The sequence below is a fragment of the Haliotis rubra genome, unplaced genomic scaffold (assembly GCF_003918875.1).
Source record: "Haliotis rubra isolate DU_JTF1 unplaced genomic scaffold, ASM391887v1 Scf478, whole genome shotgun sequence".
Classification (NCBI taxonomy): Eukaryota; Metazoa; Mollusca; class Gastropoda; order Lepetellida; family Haliotidae; genus Haliotis; species Haliotis rubra.
The window spans coordinates 128,755-148,565 of record NW_025767166.1 but is presented as its reverse complement, the minus strand read 5'-3'; the positions used below and the strand labels follow the sequence as shown (position 1 = coordinate 148,565).

General features: G+C 40.6%; 1 protein-coding gene across 3 annotated transcripts; it reads left to right on the top strand.

The window, feature by feature from the left end:
* Nucleotides 1-1,704: 1,704 nt before the first annotated feature.
* On the top strand, nucleotides 1,705-13,127 carry LOC124290923 (cubilin-like). 3 transcript variants are annotated; one of them, XM_046727765.1, is made up of 11 exons: nucleotides 1,705-1,869; nucleotides 3,030-3,114; nucleotides 3,993-4,123; nucleotides 5,470-5,613; nucleotides 6,362-6,455; nucleotides 6,968-7,098; nucleotides 8,324-8,482; nucleotides 9,539-9,626; nucleotides 9,830-9,942; nucleotides 10,249-10,404; nucleotides 12,329-13,127. In XM_046727765.1, the coding sequence occupies exons 1-11, from the start codon at nucleotides 1,842-1,844 to the stop codon at nucleotides 12,517-12,519; spliced, it is 1,320 nt and encodes a 439-aa protein (XP_046583721.1). In that variant the 5' UTR covers nucleotides 1,705-1,841; the 3' UTR covers nucleotides 12,520-13,127. The 3 variants fall into 3 exon arrangements, with proteins under 3 accessions (XP_046583721.1, XP_046583722.1, XP_046583723.1); XM_046727766.1 differs by lacking the exon at nucleotides 1,705-1,869 and adding an exon at nucleotides 1,891-1,951; XM_046727767.1 differs by lacking the exons at nucleotides 1,705-1,869; nucleotides 3,030-3,114; nucleotides 3,993-4,123 and adding an exon at nucleotides 4,146-4,591.
* Nucleotides 13,128-19,811: the final 6,684 nt, after the last annotated feature.

Sequence of the window (19,811 nt, the reverse complement as noted above, 5' to 3'; positions counted from 1 at the left end):
GTTGGTGGTGGTGATGGTGATGGTGGTGATGGTGATGGTGATGGTGATGGTGATGGTGATGGTGATGGTGATGGTGGTGGTGATGGTGATGGTGATGGTGTTGGTGTTGGTGTTGGTGTTGGTGATGGTGATGGTGATGGTGATGGTGTTGGTGTTGGTGATGATGGTGATGGTGATGGTGATGGTGATGGTGATGATGATGGTGATGGTGATGGTGGTGATGATGATGGTGGTGGTGGTGATGTGGTGGTGATGGTGATGGTGATGGTGATGATGGTGGTGATGGTGATGGTGTTGGTGATGGTGATGATGATGGTGATGGTGATTGGTGATGGTGGTGATGATGGTGATTGGTGTTGGTGATGATGGTGATGTGATGGTGATGGTGATGGTGATGGTGATGGTGATGGTGATGGTGTTGGTGTTGGTGATGGTGTTGGTGTTGGTGATGGTGTTGGTGATGGTGATGGTGATGGTGATGGTGTTGGTGTTGGTGTTGGTGTTGGTGTTGGTGTTGGTGTTGGTGTTAGTGATGGTGATGGTGATGGTGGTGTTGGTGTTCTTGTTGGTGATGGTGATGATGGTGGTGGTTATGGTGATGGTGATGGTGATGATGATGATGTTGGTGATGATGATGGTGATAGTGATAATGGTGGTGATGTTGGTGATGATGGTGATGATGATGGTGGTGTTGGTGATGGTGATGATGGTGATGATGATGATGTTGATGTTGATGGTGATGATGATGGTGGTGTTGGTGTTGGTGATGGTGATGGGGATGATGATGGTGGTGTTGGTGTTGGTGTTGGCGATGGTGGTGATGATGGTGATGGTGATGATGATGGTGATGGTGATGACGTTGGTGATGGTGATGGTGATGGTGATGGTGTTGGTGGGTGATGGTGATGATGATGATGATGGTGATGGTGATGATGATGATGGTGATGATGGTGATGATGGTGGTGGTGGTGATGGTGATGGTGATGATGATGATGGTGATGATGGTGATGATGATGATGATGATGATGATGATGATGGTGATGATGATGGTGATGGTGATGGTGATGATGATGATGGTGATGGTGATGATGATGATGATGATGATGGTGATGGTGATGGTGATGGTGATGATGGTGATGATGATGGTGTTGGTGATTGGTGATGGTGATGGTGATGGTGTTGGTGATGGTGGTGATGATGGTGCTGGTGGTAGTGTTGGTGCTGATTGGTGCTGGTGATGCACAGCTGGGTGGACTGGGACACATAGTCACAGTACTTTATCCAAGTTTACTGCACGTTGCTGTACCCACAACTAGATGTTTGCACGTATTCATGTGGCAACCATCTGGTCACATACCAACGGATTCGTGGGTTCTTTTAAGTGCACAGATTTGTGTGCTGTACACTAGGGGTTGTGACAACACTGAAAGAGTCTGCACACAAAGTTGACTCCAAGGTTTTACACCCGGTCACAGGTGGGCTCGATCCCGGCACCTCATGCCCGCTGGATCACTAGTCTGGCGCTTTAGCCAGCTCGCTCACCACGCCCCTGGTGGTGATGGTGGTTGCTGTTGTGCTGGTGGTATTGGCGACGATGTTTTGTGAAGTCCGTTGATTTTGATGTGTGTGATGTCCATTTTGGGTTTCCCCAGCCGTGGTATTGTTGCACTGTTGCTAAATATTATCACTCGTATTGCAGGGACGTCAAATAGCAGTGCCCCCATCGCTCTGTGGTGTACTGACACGGGCTTCACCACCGTGTACAGCCCGGGCGCTCGCTGTTATTTCAGACCAGACTCACCCAGAGAGTCGCCACCCGCACCCCAGCACAGCTTGGTCTCATGGTGCACAGACAGCCCAGAGCATCAGGTAGGTGGAAGAAGACAGACAGTCGCCACCCGTACCCCAGCACAGCTTGGTGTCATGGTGCACAGACAGCCCAGAGCATCAGGTAGGTGGAAGAAGACAGACAGTCGTCACGCGTACCCCAGCACAGCTTGGTGTCATGGTGCACAGACAGATCAGAGCATCAGGTAGGTGGAAGAAGACAGACAGTCGACACCCGTAGTCCAGCACAGCTTGGTGTCATGGTGCACAGACAGATCAGAGCATCAGGTAGGTGGAAGAAGACAGACAGTCGACACCCGTAGTCCAGCACAGCTTGGTGTCATGGTGCACAGACAGATCAGAGCATCAGGTAGGTGGAAGAAGACAGACAGTCGACACCCGTAGTCCAGCACAGCTTGGTGTCATGGTGCACAGACAGATCAGAGCATCAGGTAGGTGGAAGAAGACAGACAGTCGACACCCGTAGTCCAGCACAGCTTGGTGTCATGGTGCACAGACAGATCAGAGCATCAGGTAGGTGGAAGAAGACAAACTGTTCCTCGGTGCCAAAACAATACGTGACGTGGACCGGGATTTTGCTTGAGAAACACCAGCGCCACTACGACTGGTTGGTTTGTTGTTTAACGCTACACTCAGCAATATTCAGCTATATGGCGGCGGTCTGTAAATAATCCAAGTCTGGACCAGTCAGTGATCAACAGCATGAAACAGACCACGCTCCAGCGTGCCTCATATCAAACTGACACACGTTGAAGGGTAACCTAGGTAACATCAAACTGACACACGTTGAAGGGTAACCTAGGTAACATCAAACTGACACACGTTGAAGGGTAACCTAGGTAACATCAAACTGACACACGTTGAAGGGTAACCTAGGTAACAATACGCTTTCCAGGTGATTCCAGACCATCTTAAGAGAACAGCGGGTGCTGGTACAATTTTAAAGACTTACTTGCAGTCATATATATAACGAAACTTTAAAGATCTTACAGATTATCAATCTCATGATTTTATCTCATGATTGGAATGGAGTATGTACATTTATAATTTTTACTGTATATTTTACATGTATTATTCATTCTAATGTACATATGGTGAGACGTAAGTAAGCAATCTGTCTGTCAGACTCACACCCACACACTCCCTACACATAGACTCAGCCTTGACCCGTGGTGTTCCAGGAGACTGTGGCAGCGGTGTGTTCCCGACTGTCCAGATTCCCTTCAGCCCGGTCTACATGTGGATACCATTCTCTTTCAGACTGGAGTGAGTACAACCACTTTAAAGATATATCGTTATGGTGTTTCAGGCGCGAAGCAAGCCATTTTTCGTGTTTGCCCGATAGGTGCAAAGCGTTATATTTAGATAGTATTGAGGGCTTGCCTATGGAATCACTTTCCCAACCTTTTGGGCAACAATCGTGTAAGCCCGGGCTTTTCATAAATAGAAGCTACGCCCCTGTGTTTCAATGGGACTAAAACTACCTCAACAAAGTACGAGGCTTTTGTTGTAATCCGTATTTGTCAGGTTCAGAGAGCATCACTTACATATCTTATTAGTATAATGTATCGACAATTTGCCTTACTGTTGAGGTATATGCTTGGACACAAGAGTAGGTACATGGTTAAGTTTCAACTGATGCAGCAGAAGATGTTAAGGCGCATGTATTGCAATACTCTTCGGCGTGACGAGCCAACGCTTTACCTACTAACAACATGATGATAGAGGAATTTATGTGACCCAACACCCAGAAGTGCAGTTTTATATCACATCCTTCATCTCAACTTTGGACATTGACATTGTATAACCAAACACTCGCTTATTAAGAATCGGAATCAACGACTACGCGGATCGTGGTCCATTTAAGGGACGCAACTTAACTAAACGCAACCACAACGCCTTATATGCATTTATAGCTTAGAGTTAAAGCTTTGTCACACCGCAGAAATGGGTTCGCGTAGAATATACAATGTGTGACGATCATGGGAGAGCTGTGACTATGCATAAAGCGCCTCTGAATGTCTAGTCATTCACTTATAGCATGTTTAAGGTCATTTCTGATGTACATAGATGTGTTTCCATGTGTAACTACTCGCTCACTCATGCTGCCTGATCCGTCTGACCGTAACCCGCATCCTTCACAGTGGCCAGCCCTGCCCCGTGTCCGCCGGTATCCGGTCACTCGGACTGTCCAGTAGCCTGGTCATCACTGTCCTGGCGTCAACGTCAGTGACACCCCTCCAGTGCGGCGTCAACTACATACAAGTCTCTTCATGTAGGTATGACTAAACTCGGTTGTAGTGGCTATACAGTTGTAAAATCTGTAGTTTTACTTCCGTCAGAGGAACACGCCCTGGGATTAAGGTTCCCGTGGTACCCGTGCTAGTCAAAAGTGAGTAAGGGAGTGAGTTTAGTTTTACGCCGCTTTAAGCAATATTCCAGCAACATCATAGCGGGGGACACCAGAAATGGACTTCACACATTGTACCCATATGGTGCTAGTCAAAAGGATATGCGTATTCTTTCTGTGTTTCCCATCTAACGCCCGAGTTGAATTTTCAATCCGTGAAATTTAAACAAGTCTTCTCATCTCAATTTTCTGTGGAAATGTACTCCCATTTGTGATGACATCATTCTCCTCGTTGTATTTGTTTTTCCGCTGGGTGAGGCTGGAGATGAGAAGCACATACGAGAGTACCGATACCCCGAGAGTTACACCGTACGTGCTTCCAGAAAAGGAGAGGTATAGGGAAAGAGGCGGGTTGACGCCTGTTCTTGGTCACTTTTTAAGGCCGCTTCAGTTATTGTTAATCAAAGTGGTGGTGGTGGTGGTGGAATTGGGTTTAACGTCGTGTTTGAGAATATTTCGCTCATATGACGACGTGCATGCGTGTGTATGTGTATGTGCGGCTGCTTGTACTAGTCCAGACTTACGCTGGTTTTATAGTGCTAGCCCACTGAGATACCATGCCGCAGTGAAGCATGAATACCCCACTCAGATACATTATACTGACTCCGAGCCGACCAGTCCTTGTTGTACCAATTAATGCCGAGCGCCAGGCAGGGACCAACAAGTACCATATTTTAACGTCTTTTGGTATGACGCGGTCGGGGATAGAACCCGCGACCTTCCGCACTCCGGGCGGACGCTCTAACCACTACACCACGGAGGCGGTCTTTAATCAAAGTGAGTGAGTATGGGTTAACGCCGGTTTCAGCAATATTCCAGCAATATTCCAGCAATATCATGGCGGTGGACACCAGAAATTGTACCCGTGCGTGGAATCGAACTAGGGTCTTCAGCGTGACGAGTGAACCCTTTAACCACTAGGCCACCCCCGCAGCCCCATTTAATACAAAAAATACAGACGTGCGTCATTGTACAATTTAATACAACTGAACGGTGAACACCACAAGCGCTGTTACAGCTGTTCTGACCAGAAAGGGTAGGTGGGTTGTCAGGTTGAAGCAGGCACACAGTTTAGATAACCACGTGCGCTCGCTACCGAACGTTGTTCAATCAGTTGATAGTTTTGTTTCTGAAGTAACTGTGGTTTGTTTTATCATAATTCCACTTTTATCAGCTTCAAGTCAGTTCATAGGCTTCGCTCACTCTGATAGATGCTGACACTATGGACTTCCAGCACCAACCCAAGTGCTCGGAAGAGGGGAAGCCATACTACCGAGCTGAAGAGACGGAGCTGGTGATTGGGCAAGCTGTGGACGGCCCTGGGGTCAGATACCTGGTGGAGGTCAAGGCCGAAGGTGAGCTACTTCCTGGACAGCCAACAGTAGCGAGCAGATCTAGTTAGCGTTCCTCAAAACTTCTTCGTAGCTGGGTAAATAAGGCACATGTACATTATACCAGCATACAAGTAACGGTGGTGGGGCTGATTAAATACATGTTAATATAAGTTGTTCACTGGTCTCGAGGAGGGCATGGGCTGATGTACCCTCGATGTTTGTATATGTTCCCTGAGCCCGAAAGGACCAGTGAACAACGTATATTTAAGCGAACACCTCCATGATAATTTTGATACGGATATCGGATCATAGTATGGAGTACCAGACGACAAGACAAGAAAAACAAATTTAGAGTTACCTCCCTTCCAGCGATTTGCATTCGCAAAACATCGGTAATTTCCGTACACCATACGTGATTCAATGTTATTTGAGATAAAGAATTACCACTACGAAGTACCAAATGAGATCGGCATTCCCAGCGGGTTACATGGAAAAAATGTTACTCGATTGGTAAGCGGGATACATTGAAAATAATATTAATAGAAGAGCACTCAGTCAATCAGAAAGCGACATTTATGTGTGAGGCAAGATAAATGTATATGTTATCTTGCATAACCTTGGAGGGTCAAATGTGAGACTTATTATTGTATTTACTAATGGTATGTAGACTGTGCGTGCCTAATGTTATCATCTCTAAATTGTCTGCTTGCCAGTGTCGATGTTACACATATGTTACAGAGTACAAATGTCACACTTGCTCTCGTTACAGGGTACAGATGTAAGGAAGAGCCTAACGATATCATGGTATCAGGACAAACCAACACCCTCCGCATGGACCTCCCTGTCTTCCAGGGAACGACAAGGTACACTCCGATAACACTATTAAACACTGGGGACTGTATACTGTAAAAATAGTAACTGTATGAGTGGAATGGGTGAGTGAGTGAGTGAGTGTTGTCAGGTGTCGTCATGTTCAGTCTTCTGTCGTTGTGGGGTTATGTGCACTGTATCACCACGTGTCCACATTCATCGCCAGCTGTAACAGTGAGCTACGGATGGCTGTCAATACACTAACACGAGGATCAGCTTACTCAGTCTTGTGTGAGTGAGTGCGCTTTTAGCAATATTCCTGCAATATCACGGCGGGGGACACCAGGAATGGTCTTCACACATTGTACCCATGTAGGGAATCGAACCCGGGTCTTCAGCGTGACGAACGACGCTTTATCTACTAGGCTACCCCACCGTCCCCGGTCTTGTGTACAACTCAAGTGTGTGCTATATACTACAACGCACAACATCACTGACCCACTCACCTGTACCATAAACCAAAGCGTACAAGAGGATACGTTCACCAGACAAGCTTCTGTTTCAGTTCTACCCAGTGTACATTCCGGCTGAAGGCGACTGGAGCAGACAGCCTCGTCAGTTTAACGTTTAAGGACAGCAACCTGGTCCGAAGGGCAGGGGTACAGTGCAGCGGCGACTACTTCGTGGTGTACGACGGTCAGTAGGCTGCAACATGCACACTTATTAACAGAATGGTCATATTTTACGTTTCTGAACACATACACGGGTGAACTTAAATGTGGCCTAATGATACATTGTTTTTACATTAGAGACGTACTGACGACTGCTTGTACTATCCTAGACTTCTGCAAACAGAATACTCCGATGCGACCCGATAAGTCCTTGCTTCATCCTCTTAATATCGAGAGTCATTCAGGAAAACAACAAATAATATCTATTTAAAGTCTTTTTTTTTATGGCACTCGATAGCAGAAATGTTATCCATTGGACCATGGCGCATGGACAGCATGGACAGCTGCTGCTGCTACTACTACTACTACTACTACTGCTACTACTACTACTACTACTACTACTACTACTGCTGCTGCTGCTGCTGCTGCTACTACTACTACTACTGCTACTACTACTACTACTACTGCTGCTGCTACTACTACTACTACTACTGCTGCTGCTGCTGCTACTGCTGCTACTACTGTTACTACTGCTACTACTACTACTGCTGCTACTACTACTACTACTACTACTACTGCTGCTGCTGCTACTACTACTACTACTACTGTTACTACTGCTACTACTACTACTACTGTTACTACTACTGCTACTACTACTACTACTACTGCTCACTACTACTGCTACTACTACTACTACTGTTACTACTGCTGCTACTACTACTACTACTACTACTACTGCACTACTACTGCTACTACTACTACTACTACTGTTACTACTACTGCTACTACTACTGCTACTACTACTGCTACTACTACTGTCACTACTACTGCTACTACTACTACTACTGTTACTACTACTGCTACTACTACTACTACTACTGCTACTACTACTGCTACTACTACTACTACTACTACTACTGTCACTACTACTGCAACTACTACTACTACTACTGTTACTACTGCTGCTGCTACTACTGCTGCTGCTGCTATTGCAGAATGTGATGAATTAAGTAAGAACTGATTGTTCCACGTGTGTTGTGTTTGAAGCTTCTATGTTTGGTGACATATATTTTCAAGCTGATTCTTCCAAAAGATATAAAGCCTTGTAACGCAAAATACTTGTGTTTGATTCCCCATATAGGTACAACGAGTAAATAACATTTCTGGTGTCCCCAAGTTTGGATATTGCTGGAATATTGCTAAAACCAGCGTTAAACCACACCCACTCACTCATTCACTTCACCACCCAGGATACAACCGGTCGTCACCCCGACTCGGGGAATACTGTGGTCAGCGATTCACTCGGCCGCCGGTCTTCTCAAGTACATCTGCTTACCTCTTTGTGGAACTCGTCGCCTCAACAGCCGGGCACTTCGTTCATGTCACGTGGGAATACTCCGCAGTGGAAGGTACAGTAACCGAAACGTCATGTTACTGTTGTTATAAGTAACAACATAAGATACGAATATATGCATAAAAACAAGATCGTTCATCATTAATTCGTACGAAATATTCACTGGAGGAGTCCTTATTTCAATGTAGTCATATTTCCTACCTATTTATGTCATTATTTCCACATAACTTCTTTAAATGATATTTTGAGGTTGATGGAAGAACAATGGAGATAATTCTATCGGCAACTTCTATGAGTGCTTTGTTTCCGTGCAGATACTAACACCGTTATAAGGCAAGTGTTTTTTAATAACGGCGTTAGCACAACAAAACCATCTCATTCATTGTTCTGATCAACTGTTGTATCTATATGGGTATCTCCAGTTAGTATCTCATACTTTGGTGTTTGGTGAATCAAGGATACAGTTTGCAGTTTATATTCATTTAAAAAAATCTTTTTTTTTTAAATTGTGTCTTACACTGATTTAGATTATTACTGTTAATTAATTTTAGAGGATGATATTCGTTGTGCTAGAGAAAACCCCTCGTACTTAACTTCGTTCATAATGTCGTGTATTGTAGTTCTATGCGTTCTATGTATTATGTTCATTCACGACGTCACTAAAACCTTCCACTGGAAAATAGTATTGGAATATAGTTGGAATTGATCTTCAGTAACCCCCGCTAGACGTAGGAGGTGACTTACGGGATCAGGTGGTCAGGCTTGCTGACTTGGTTGACACATGTCATCGTATCCCAATTACGTAGATCGATGCTCATGCAGTTGATCACTGGATTGTCTGGACCAGACTCGATTATTTACAGACCGCCGCCATATAGCTGCAATATTGCCGAGTGCGGCGTAAAACTAAACTCACTCACTCACGTCAGTAAAGTATTGATAGAAAAATACATCCATTTTTGACCAACTTACCTGTTGTATTAACTAAAGAGATTAAAACAAACCTAATACGTGACCTCAACGTACCACGTGATATGTTTCTAAGGTAACATGCTACTGCAGTTTCACCAAGACTTACATTTTCAGGCAATATGACATGTTTACTTTCCAGACAACAGGTGCTTCGGGACTACGGATCTTGAATCATCGGGGAGAGACCAGTTCCTGGAATCACCAGGTTATCCGACTCCCTATGCAAGGTATATGCTTTCAGTTCAGTGAACGGTAAGGTGGGCAAGTGGTTAAAGCTTTGGCTTCGTCACATCGAAGGCTTGGGTTTGATTCTGTACATGGGTACACTGTGTGTGTTATCCTGTCCACTCGCTCATGTCTGTTTGATGCTAATAAGTTCCAAGTGACCGTTTTTTTCAGTTTAATACCACAGTTATAATTTTGCCCGCAGGAATCTGAGTTGCGTGTACCTGGTCACCTCACCGGGTGGTCACGCCGTCATCCTGGAACTGCTCGACCACTCCCTCCCTACTGACTGTTCTGACAACATCACCGTGTTTGACGGTGAGAGTACAGAGGGTTCCTGTAGTATTATGAGATGTTTACTTGACAGTGACGCTCGGAATAGTAGCCACTTATATTCAGATACAGCGCAAAAGCACACACAAGAAACCGCTTTTGTTTCGAAATTGTTGGCACAACTTTAAGTTCTAGTTTCTTATTATTAAAACGCTTACACACATAAAAATACTCTAAGCAGCCTTAAGTCAAATTACTCACTAAAACCATTTTGAGCAAAAAGTGAATTTATTGAAAAAAAAGCGTGCGTTCAACTCACTCACTTGTGTACTATACGCACCTGTCTCTTAGGTAACAGCACGACAAGCCCCGTGTTGGCGACCTGGTGCACGTCCAGTAACACCACCCTGACCAGCTCCAACTCCGCTGTACTACTCAAGTTTACATCTAGCCCTCTCTCCGGAACTAGCAGGTTCAGGGTCAGATATGTGGACGACGTACCTAAGTGTAAGTTGTGCTTGTCTGATTGGTAAACGACGTACCTAAGTGTAAGCTGTGATTGTCTGATTGGTAAACGATGTGCCTAAGTGTAAGTTGCGATTGTCTGATTGGTAAACGACGTACCTAAGTGTAAGTTGCGATTGTCTGATTGGTAAACGACGTACCTAAGTGTAAGTTGTGATAGTCTGATTGGTAAACGACGTACCTAAGTGTAAGTTGTGATAGTCTGATTGGTAAACGATGTGCCTAAGTGTAAGTTGTGATTGTCTGATTTGTAAACGATGTACCTAAGTGTAAGTTGTTATTGTCTAATTGGTAAACGATTTACCTAAGTGTAAGTTGTGATTGTCTGATTGGTAAACGATGAGCCTAAGTGTAGGTTGTGATTGTCTGATTGGTAAACGACGCGCCTAAGTGTAAGTTGTGATTGTCTGATTGGTAAACGATGTGCCTAAGTGAAAGTTATGATTGTCTGATGGGTAAACGACGTGCCTAAGTGTAAGTTGTGATTGTCTGATGGGTAAACGACGTGCCTAAGTGTAAGTTGTGATTGTCTGATTTGTAAACGACGTGCCTAAGTCTAAATTGTGATTGTCTGATTGGTAAACGATGTACCTAAGTGTCAGTTGTCTGATTGGTAAACGACTTATCTAAGTTTAAGTTGTGATTGTCTGATTGGTAAACGATGTAACTAATATAAGTGACTGTATGAAAGGTACACCACGTACCTAAGTGTAAACCGTAATTTCCCAATATGAAGAAGACGTAGCGAAGTGTAAACCGTAATATTGCCAGATATGTAAACGACATACATAAGTGTAAACTGTAAATGCCAGATATGAAAACGACGTACCTAAGTGTAAATGTTAATTTCCAAATATGTAAACGACAAACCTAAGTGTAAACCGTAATTGCCAGGTATGAAAACGACGTACCTAAGTGAAAACGTTAATTTCCAAATATGTAAACGACAAACCTTAGTGTAAACCGTAATTGCCAGGTATAAAAACATTGACCTACGAGCATGTTTTAGTTAAAATGGTCATTGGCGTAAAATGTCGTACGTAAAAGCAATATGAGATGTCTAAATATATGGCAAAATGACACACGTGCAAAAACGGATGTTCCTCTTGATTTCGGATCAAACACGTGCAGTATTTTCAAACGGAAACTGAGTTTTGTCACAACAAATGTTAATGTACACATGGCAAGACGACAAATAATAATAGAAATCGATATTCAAGTACGATAAGTAATATTTCGCTTGCAATGGAAAAGAATCACAGATTCCACACAGAGAAGAAATATATGAGTTCCATAGAGATCTATGTCAAACACATCTCTGACGAAAACAGGTACCAACATGTTACTGTACACATGGTATTTCGTGGTGAAGTTGTCTGCTTTTGTAAATCTACATTCCATTCGTAACTACTCGCCTCTTTCCGTGACCTACAAGAAGACCCGTACCCCCTATCCTACCCCAATATTGCCATGTATAGTGGCAAACCAATCAAATCATCGCAGTAAAACGCATTTCGAAGCAAGAAAATGGCGGCACCGTTGAAGTTTGAAACTTCGCTAAACTATACAAAGTACAATTTAAGCATAAACATTGAGCTAAAGGATCAGAAACTTTTAAAAACTGACATATTTACAAAGGGAATGACTGTATTGCTGTTTTGCCCACGGGATAAAGGATATTCTATGAGTTATGTTGGTTTGTTGGTTTTATAGTTTTATGGCGACGTTATGTTTGGAAATTCAGAGTTATCTTTCCTTGGTAATAGTACTTGACTCTGTTCATCTCCATCCCCTTTTCTGCTTAGACAGGGCCCAGTCGTAAACATGGCCAAGAGAGGGGTACGAGACGCCATCCGGCTTGCCGGAATGACACGAGTAGTTACGAATCACTAAATTCGTGTTGCAGTTGCTTCCCCTGAGGACCCCCGCGTCCTCCCCGCTATAGCAGCAGTGGTGGGACTCGCCAACAGCGTGGGGTTGGTGTTCCTTGTGTCGGCGACCTGCTGCTACTACAGGAACAAGGCCCAGAAGAAACAGATGGTGATAGAGAAACACCTGGATCTGCCAGACGAAGAGACGAAGGAATCTCAACAATAAGGATATAAACTGTATATCTATGTATAAACTGTGTTTGACAATCTTTGACTTGGTGACTCTAACAAGTAAAGTAAAGGAAATGGAGCACGTTGATGTCTTAATGATATTTGACATTATCAGGAATATATCACTTTATGTACAGTCCATGAAGTTATTGTTGCTATGACTGAACTGTAGTTGTCAGTGCCAAACTCAATATATATATTTTGTGCTTCGAATAACACAATCACATCCATTGATGACAAGCTTGTGCTAATGACCGCATTTATTCATGTATGTTCTCATAATGTGTTCATATGTCACGAATATCCCCATATTTACATGGATTCTGAATGATGCCATGGCACCCTGATCAGATCTTCCAAGTGTGATGGTATTGGAGATCATTAGTGACATGGAATCGTCAGTGAACCAATGCAGCTTTAATGTACTTGTGTTGGTACTTCGTGTCTTCCTCTGATTAGTTCGTTCGTTCGTCAGTGACAGTTTCATGCTACAGTGAACATTTTCCCAGCGAGAACCTTTGACTGTGTTTGCCTTTTGGATAACAGCGTTATCATCTACGCAGAAACATCGCATACATGGAAATAAAGAACTTGCATATCATATGGAATTATCTTCCTCGTTTTGACTGTGTTGTTGAACGAAACACTCAGCAATGTTCCGTCAAATCTACTTGCTGTTTAACATACTTGAACGCGGACCAAACAATCTAATGATTGATATGATGAGCAAAGGCCGTCGTGGAGGTCACGCTATGAGCAACACGCCACAGAGATTGATCACATGTCCCTAACAACTGATTCCAGTTGGGCATCCACGGAGTTCATTGTGTTTTTCAGACCGTCAGGTATAACAAGAACCCTTGCATACATTTGCCCCTATGACATCTTCGAGTTCAATACAAAACATCCAAATGCACTAGTATGACGTTCTATATGTATTATATACCCTCTTATACAAAACATCCAAATACACTAGTATGACGTTCTATATGTATTATATACCCTCTTATACAAAACATCCAGATACACTAGTATGACGTTCTATATGTATTATATACCCTCTTATACAAAACATCCAGATACACTAGTATGACGTTCTATATCTATTATATACCCTCTTATACAAAACATCCAAATACACTAGTATGACGTTCTATATGTATTATATACCCTCTTATACAAAACATCCAGATACACTAGTATGACGTTCTATATCTATTATATACCCTCTTATACAAAACATCCAAATGCACTAGTATGACGTTCTATATGTATTATATACCCTCTTATACAAAACATCCAAATACACTAGTATGACGTTCTATATGTATTATATACCCTCTTATACAAAACATCCAAATACACTAGTATGACGTTCTATATGTATTATATACCCTCTTATACAAAACATCCAGATACACTAGTATGACGTTCTATATCTATTATATACCCTCTTATACAAAACATCCAAATGCACTAGTATGACGTTCTATATGTATTATATACCCTCTTATACAAAACATCCAAATACACTAGTATGACGTTCTATATCTATTATATACCCTCTTATACAAAACATCCAAATGCACTAGTGTGACGTTCTATATGTATTACATACCCTCTTATACAAAACATCCAAATGCACTAGTATGACGTTCTATAGTTATTATATACCCACCTATCTTGCATTAATCTGTTATTTAATAAAACAAATCATAGCCTAGCGGTAGGGGTCCAATACGGAATCTGGGGTGCAATACGGAATTTGATGACGTCATCCGTATTGCACCCCTGTATAACTAAAGACATGTACAGGAGGAAAATAAATCAGGTCCAACGGAATTTTAACTACATGATCAAATGTATCTCATTATATTGCAACGTCCTTGGATGTGCGGGGTGCTTGTAGTTGTCCCGACGAATGTGTGCCACAGTTTTTAATGGATTACCATACTGATTCTGAACTGTTCCCTTGAATCCGAGCGGCAGGTAGAGTAACAACAAGTGCCATATTTTACGTCTTTTGGTAAGACACAGATGAGAGGGATCTAAAACTAACACTCCGTTCTATGGGTAGACACTCTATTCACCAGACCATGAGGGGGTACTTACTAACTAAATGAATTACGGAAATCAGAATGTTTTTTTTTATAATTATAGATAAAGTTTTCATAATATTGGTTTGTTGTTTAACATGTCACACAGAAATATTCAAGTCGAACAATGAAGTTTGGACAAGATATGATACGACGACCTGCATCAACCAAGCCGACGAAACTGACTATAGATAACACCATGGGTAACCTGTTATTCGATGAAATGTTTGTAAAGTTCTGATGACAGGGGTTACCTCGTTATTATCTCACAGAATGATGTACTTAATTGGGTTTGCAGGAAGTTCATACAGATTTCTTTAACGACAAGGTTACATTGACAGCTTTTGCTTTTATTCAGATTTCTGTTGGAAGGCTGAAGCTTCTACAAGAATTTATTAGATCTAGGTACAATGGGTAGTTTTCTTGGCATGAATTGTCCCCATTTGTATTATGCTAGTGAGGGTGATGTGAGAGAAACCCCCACTATCTACATCCAGCGGTTGGCTAACGTTGTACAAATTGAAGACAGGCGGTTTCAGCATGGACAAAAATCATTGCTGATTGTTCCTAAGAATTACCAAGAATTGAAATACTGATTGTTCCTGAGAATGATCAATTATTGATATGCTGATTATTCTTGAGAATGATCTATTATTGATATGCTGATTGTTCTTGAGGATGATCTATTATTGATATGCTGATTGTTCTTGAGAATGATTGTTATGATCTATTATTGATATGCTGATTGTTCTTGAGAATGATCTATTATTGATATGCTGATTGTTCTTGAGAATGATCTATTATTGATATGCTGATTGTTCTTGAGAATGATCAATTATTGATATGCTGATTGTTCTTGAGAATGATCAATTATTGATATGCTGATTGTTCTTGAGAATGATCTATTATTGATATGCTGATTGTTCTTGAGAATGATCTATTATTGATATGCTGATTGTTCTTGATATGATTGTTCTTGAGAATGATCAATTATTGATATGCTGATTGTTCTTGAGAATGATCAATTATTGATATGCTGATTGTTCTGAGAATTGATATCTTGAGAATGATCAATTATTGATATGCTGATTGTTCTTGAGAATGATCAATTATTGATATGCTGATTGTTCTTGAGAATGATCAATTATTGATTGATATGCTTGATTGTTCTTGAGAATGATCAATTATTGATATGCTGATTGTTCTTGAGAATGATCAATTATTGATATGCTGATTGTTCTTGAGAATGATCAATTATTGATATGCTGATTGTTCTTGAGAATGATCAATTATTGATATGCTGATTGTTCTTGAGAATGATCAATTATTGATATGCTGATTGTTCTTGAGAATGATCAATTATTGATATGCTGATTGTTCTTGAGAATGATCAATTATTGATATGCTGATTGTTCTTGAGAATGATCAATTATTGATATGCTGATTGTTCTTGAGAATGATCAATTATTGATATGCTGATTGTTCTTGAGAATGATCAATTATTGATATGCTGATTGTTCTTGAGAATGAATCATTGATATTATTGTTCTTGATATCAATTATTGATATGCTGATTGTTCTTGAGAATGATCAATTATTGATATGCTGATTGTTCTTGAGAATGATCAATTATTGATATGCTGATTGTTCTTGAGAATGATCAATTATTGATATGCTGATTGTTCTTGAGAATGATCAATTATTGATATGCTGATTGTTCTTGAGAATGATCAATTATTGATATGCTGATTGTTCTTGATCAATTATTGAATGATCAATTATTGATATGCTGATTGTTCTTGAGAATGATCAATTATTGATATGCTGATTGTTCTTGAGAATGATCAATTATTGATATGCTGATTGTTCTTGAGAATGATCAATTATTGATATGCTGATTGTTCTTGAGAATGATCAATTATTGATATGCTGATTGTTCTTGAGAATGATCAATTATTGATATGCTGATTGTTCTTGAGAATGATCAATTATTGATATGCTGATTGTTCTTGAGAATGATCAATTATTGATATGCTGATTGTTCTTGAGAATGATCAATTATTGATATGCTGATTGTTCTGAGAGAATGATCTTGATTGTTCTTGAGAATGATCAATTATTGATATGCTGATTGAATGATCAATTATTGATCTTGAGAATGATCAATTATTGATATGCTGATTGTTCTTGAGAATGATCAATTATTGATATGCTGATTGTTCTTGATGATCTGATTGCTGATTCTTGAGAATGATCAATTATTGATATGCTGATTGTTCTGATTGAGAATGATCAATTATTGATATGCTGATTGTTCTTGAGAATGATCAATTATTGATATGCTGATTGTTCTTGAGAATGATCAATTATTGATATGCTGATTGTTCTTGAGAATGATCAATTATTGATATGCTGATTGTTCTTGAGAATGATCTATTATTGATATGCTGATTGTTCTTGAGAATGATCAATTATTGATATGCTGATTGTTCTTGAGAATGATCAATTATTGATATGCTGATTGTTCTTGAGAATGATCAATTATTGATATGCTGATTGTTCTTGAGAATGATCTATTATTGATATGCTGATTGTTCTTGAGAATGATCAATTATTGATATGCTGATTGTTCTTGAGGATGATCAATTATTGATATGCTGATTGTTCTTGAGAATGATCAATTATTGATATGCTGATTGTTCTTGAGATCAATTATGATGATTGTTCTTGAGGAATGATCAATTATTGATATGCTGATTGTTCTTGAGAATGATCAATTATTGATATGCTGATTGTTCTTGAGAATGATCAATTATTGATATGCTGATTGTTCTTGAGAATGATCAATTATTGATATGCTGATTGTTCTTGAGAATGATCAATTATTGATATGCTGATTGTTCTTGAGAATGATCAATTATTGATATGCTGATTGTTCTTGAGAATGATCAATTATTGATATGCTGATTGTTCTTGAGAATGATCAATTATTGATATGCTGATTGTTCTTGATCAATTATTGAATGATTGTTCAGAATGATCAATTATTGATATGCTGATTGTTCTTGAGAATGATCTATTATTGATATGCTGATTGTTCTTGAGAATAATCAATCATTGATATGCTGATTGTTCTTGAGAATTATGAATCATTGATATGCTGATTGTTCTTGAGAATGATCAATTATTGATATGCTGATTGTTTTTGAGAATGATCAATCATTTATATGCTGATTGTTCTTGAGAATGATCAATTATTGATATGCTGATTGTTCTTGAGAATGATCAATTATTGATATGCTGATTGTTCTTGAGAATGAACAATTATTGATATGCTGATTGTTCTTGAGAATGATCAATTATTGATATGCTGATTGTTCTTGAGAATGATCAATTATTGTTATGCTGATTGTTCTTGAGAATGATCTATTATTGACATGCTGATTGTTCTTGAGAATGATCAATTATTGTTATGCTGATTGTTCTTGAGAATGATCTATTATTGATATGCTGATTGTTCTTGAGAATGATCTATTATTGATATGCTGATTGTTCTCGAGAATGATCAATTATTGTTATGCTGATTGTTCTTGAGAATTATCAATTATTGATATGCTGATTGTTCTTGAGAATTATCAACTATTGATATGCTGATTGTTCTTGAGAATTATGAATCATTGATATGCTGATTGTTCTTGAGAATGATCAACTATTGATATGCTGATTGTTCTTGAGAATTCTTTAAAATTGATCAAGTGAGTGAGTGGGTGAGTGAGTGGGTGAGTGAGTGTACATTCCGAGCCAACCAGGTTGGGCTGTAATCCCATAAAGGCAGGGTGATAACAAGTACGTATAACTAGGGATCGAACCACCGATATTCAGTTCTCTATCAGAAACTGTACCCACTAGGTTACGAAAACAGTCCGAAAAATATACACTTGCCATAGGACAAATGTGCATTTTAGGAAAATATTTGACACAAACCAATCCATGCTTAATTCCAGCATGTCGGGGAATGGTTGCCGACGACAAAACGTTTGAAAAAAGAAACGTTTAACAAAAATTTAATGTTACTATACGCTCCCGTCTGTAGTGAATCGCTAAAACGCACCCTACATGAAATGCGCGAGCATAATAAAATTGTGTATCACACTGAGTCGTAGGCTTTAAAAAGCCACATCAGTGGTACTCCACATGCATTGCTTTAAGACACTATAGACGACAAGAGAATGAAAAGACTGACAGAAGCTCAACGACACAACGCCATCGGCCGTTTACTATGACGGACATTGCAGCATGAGGTGGCAAGGCACTTTAGCGTGTCCAGACAGACCATCTCAAACCTATGCACCCGATACAAAAATACTGGAAGTGTTAATGACAGACCCAGGTCAGGTCGACCTGAAGTTACCACCGCGCACAGGATCACATTGAGACATTTTCGTTCAAACACCACGGCCGCATCATCCACAAGAATCCAAATCCCTGGAATGCTCCGAATCTCCGACCAGACAGTGTGCCATTGGCTATAGAAAGCCATACTTTTGCCAAAAGACCAGTTCAACGTCACGTCGTTCCCTACATCAACGTGATGTTTGGAGCATGACAATGCTCGACCTTTACTTTGCACGTGTTTGACAGGTCTTACTCCAGCAAAACAATGTTCAGTTGTTACCTTGGCCTTCTCGATCACCGGATTTGTCCCCCATTGAACATCTATGGGATACCCTTGATCGACGCTTGCGCCAGCGTAACCCGCCACCTCAGACACTACAAGAACTGCACAGAGCACTTCAGCAAGTGTATCAAAACATTCCTCAAGACAGCATTCGGCATCTCCCTTCTTCTATGGGTGACGGCTGTCAAGCTGTTATCGATGCTCATTGTGGTCACACCAGATACTAACATTTTAATCTGACCAAGTGGCTTTAATAGCCCTCTGTGGTTTTACCAAACACTTTCTGGATAATCATGTTTTGGTAATTTGTAAAGTGATGATTTTACTGTAACTGTGCAATGACGTCATGTTTGAATCAGTTATATGCACTCAGTAAGTAACCTCCAACACAACATGTCAAGTTTCTTTTTTTGAAGAGTATAGTATTCCCACCAGTAATATTTGTCCACGTGAGTATGTCTGTGTCGGCTTTGTTGGTCTTAACGTTCAAGGTGCCAGCTGATATGATGATGA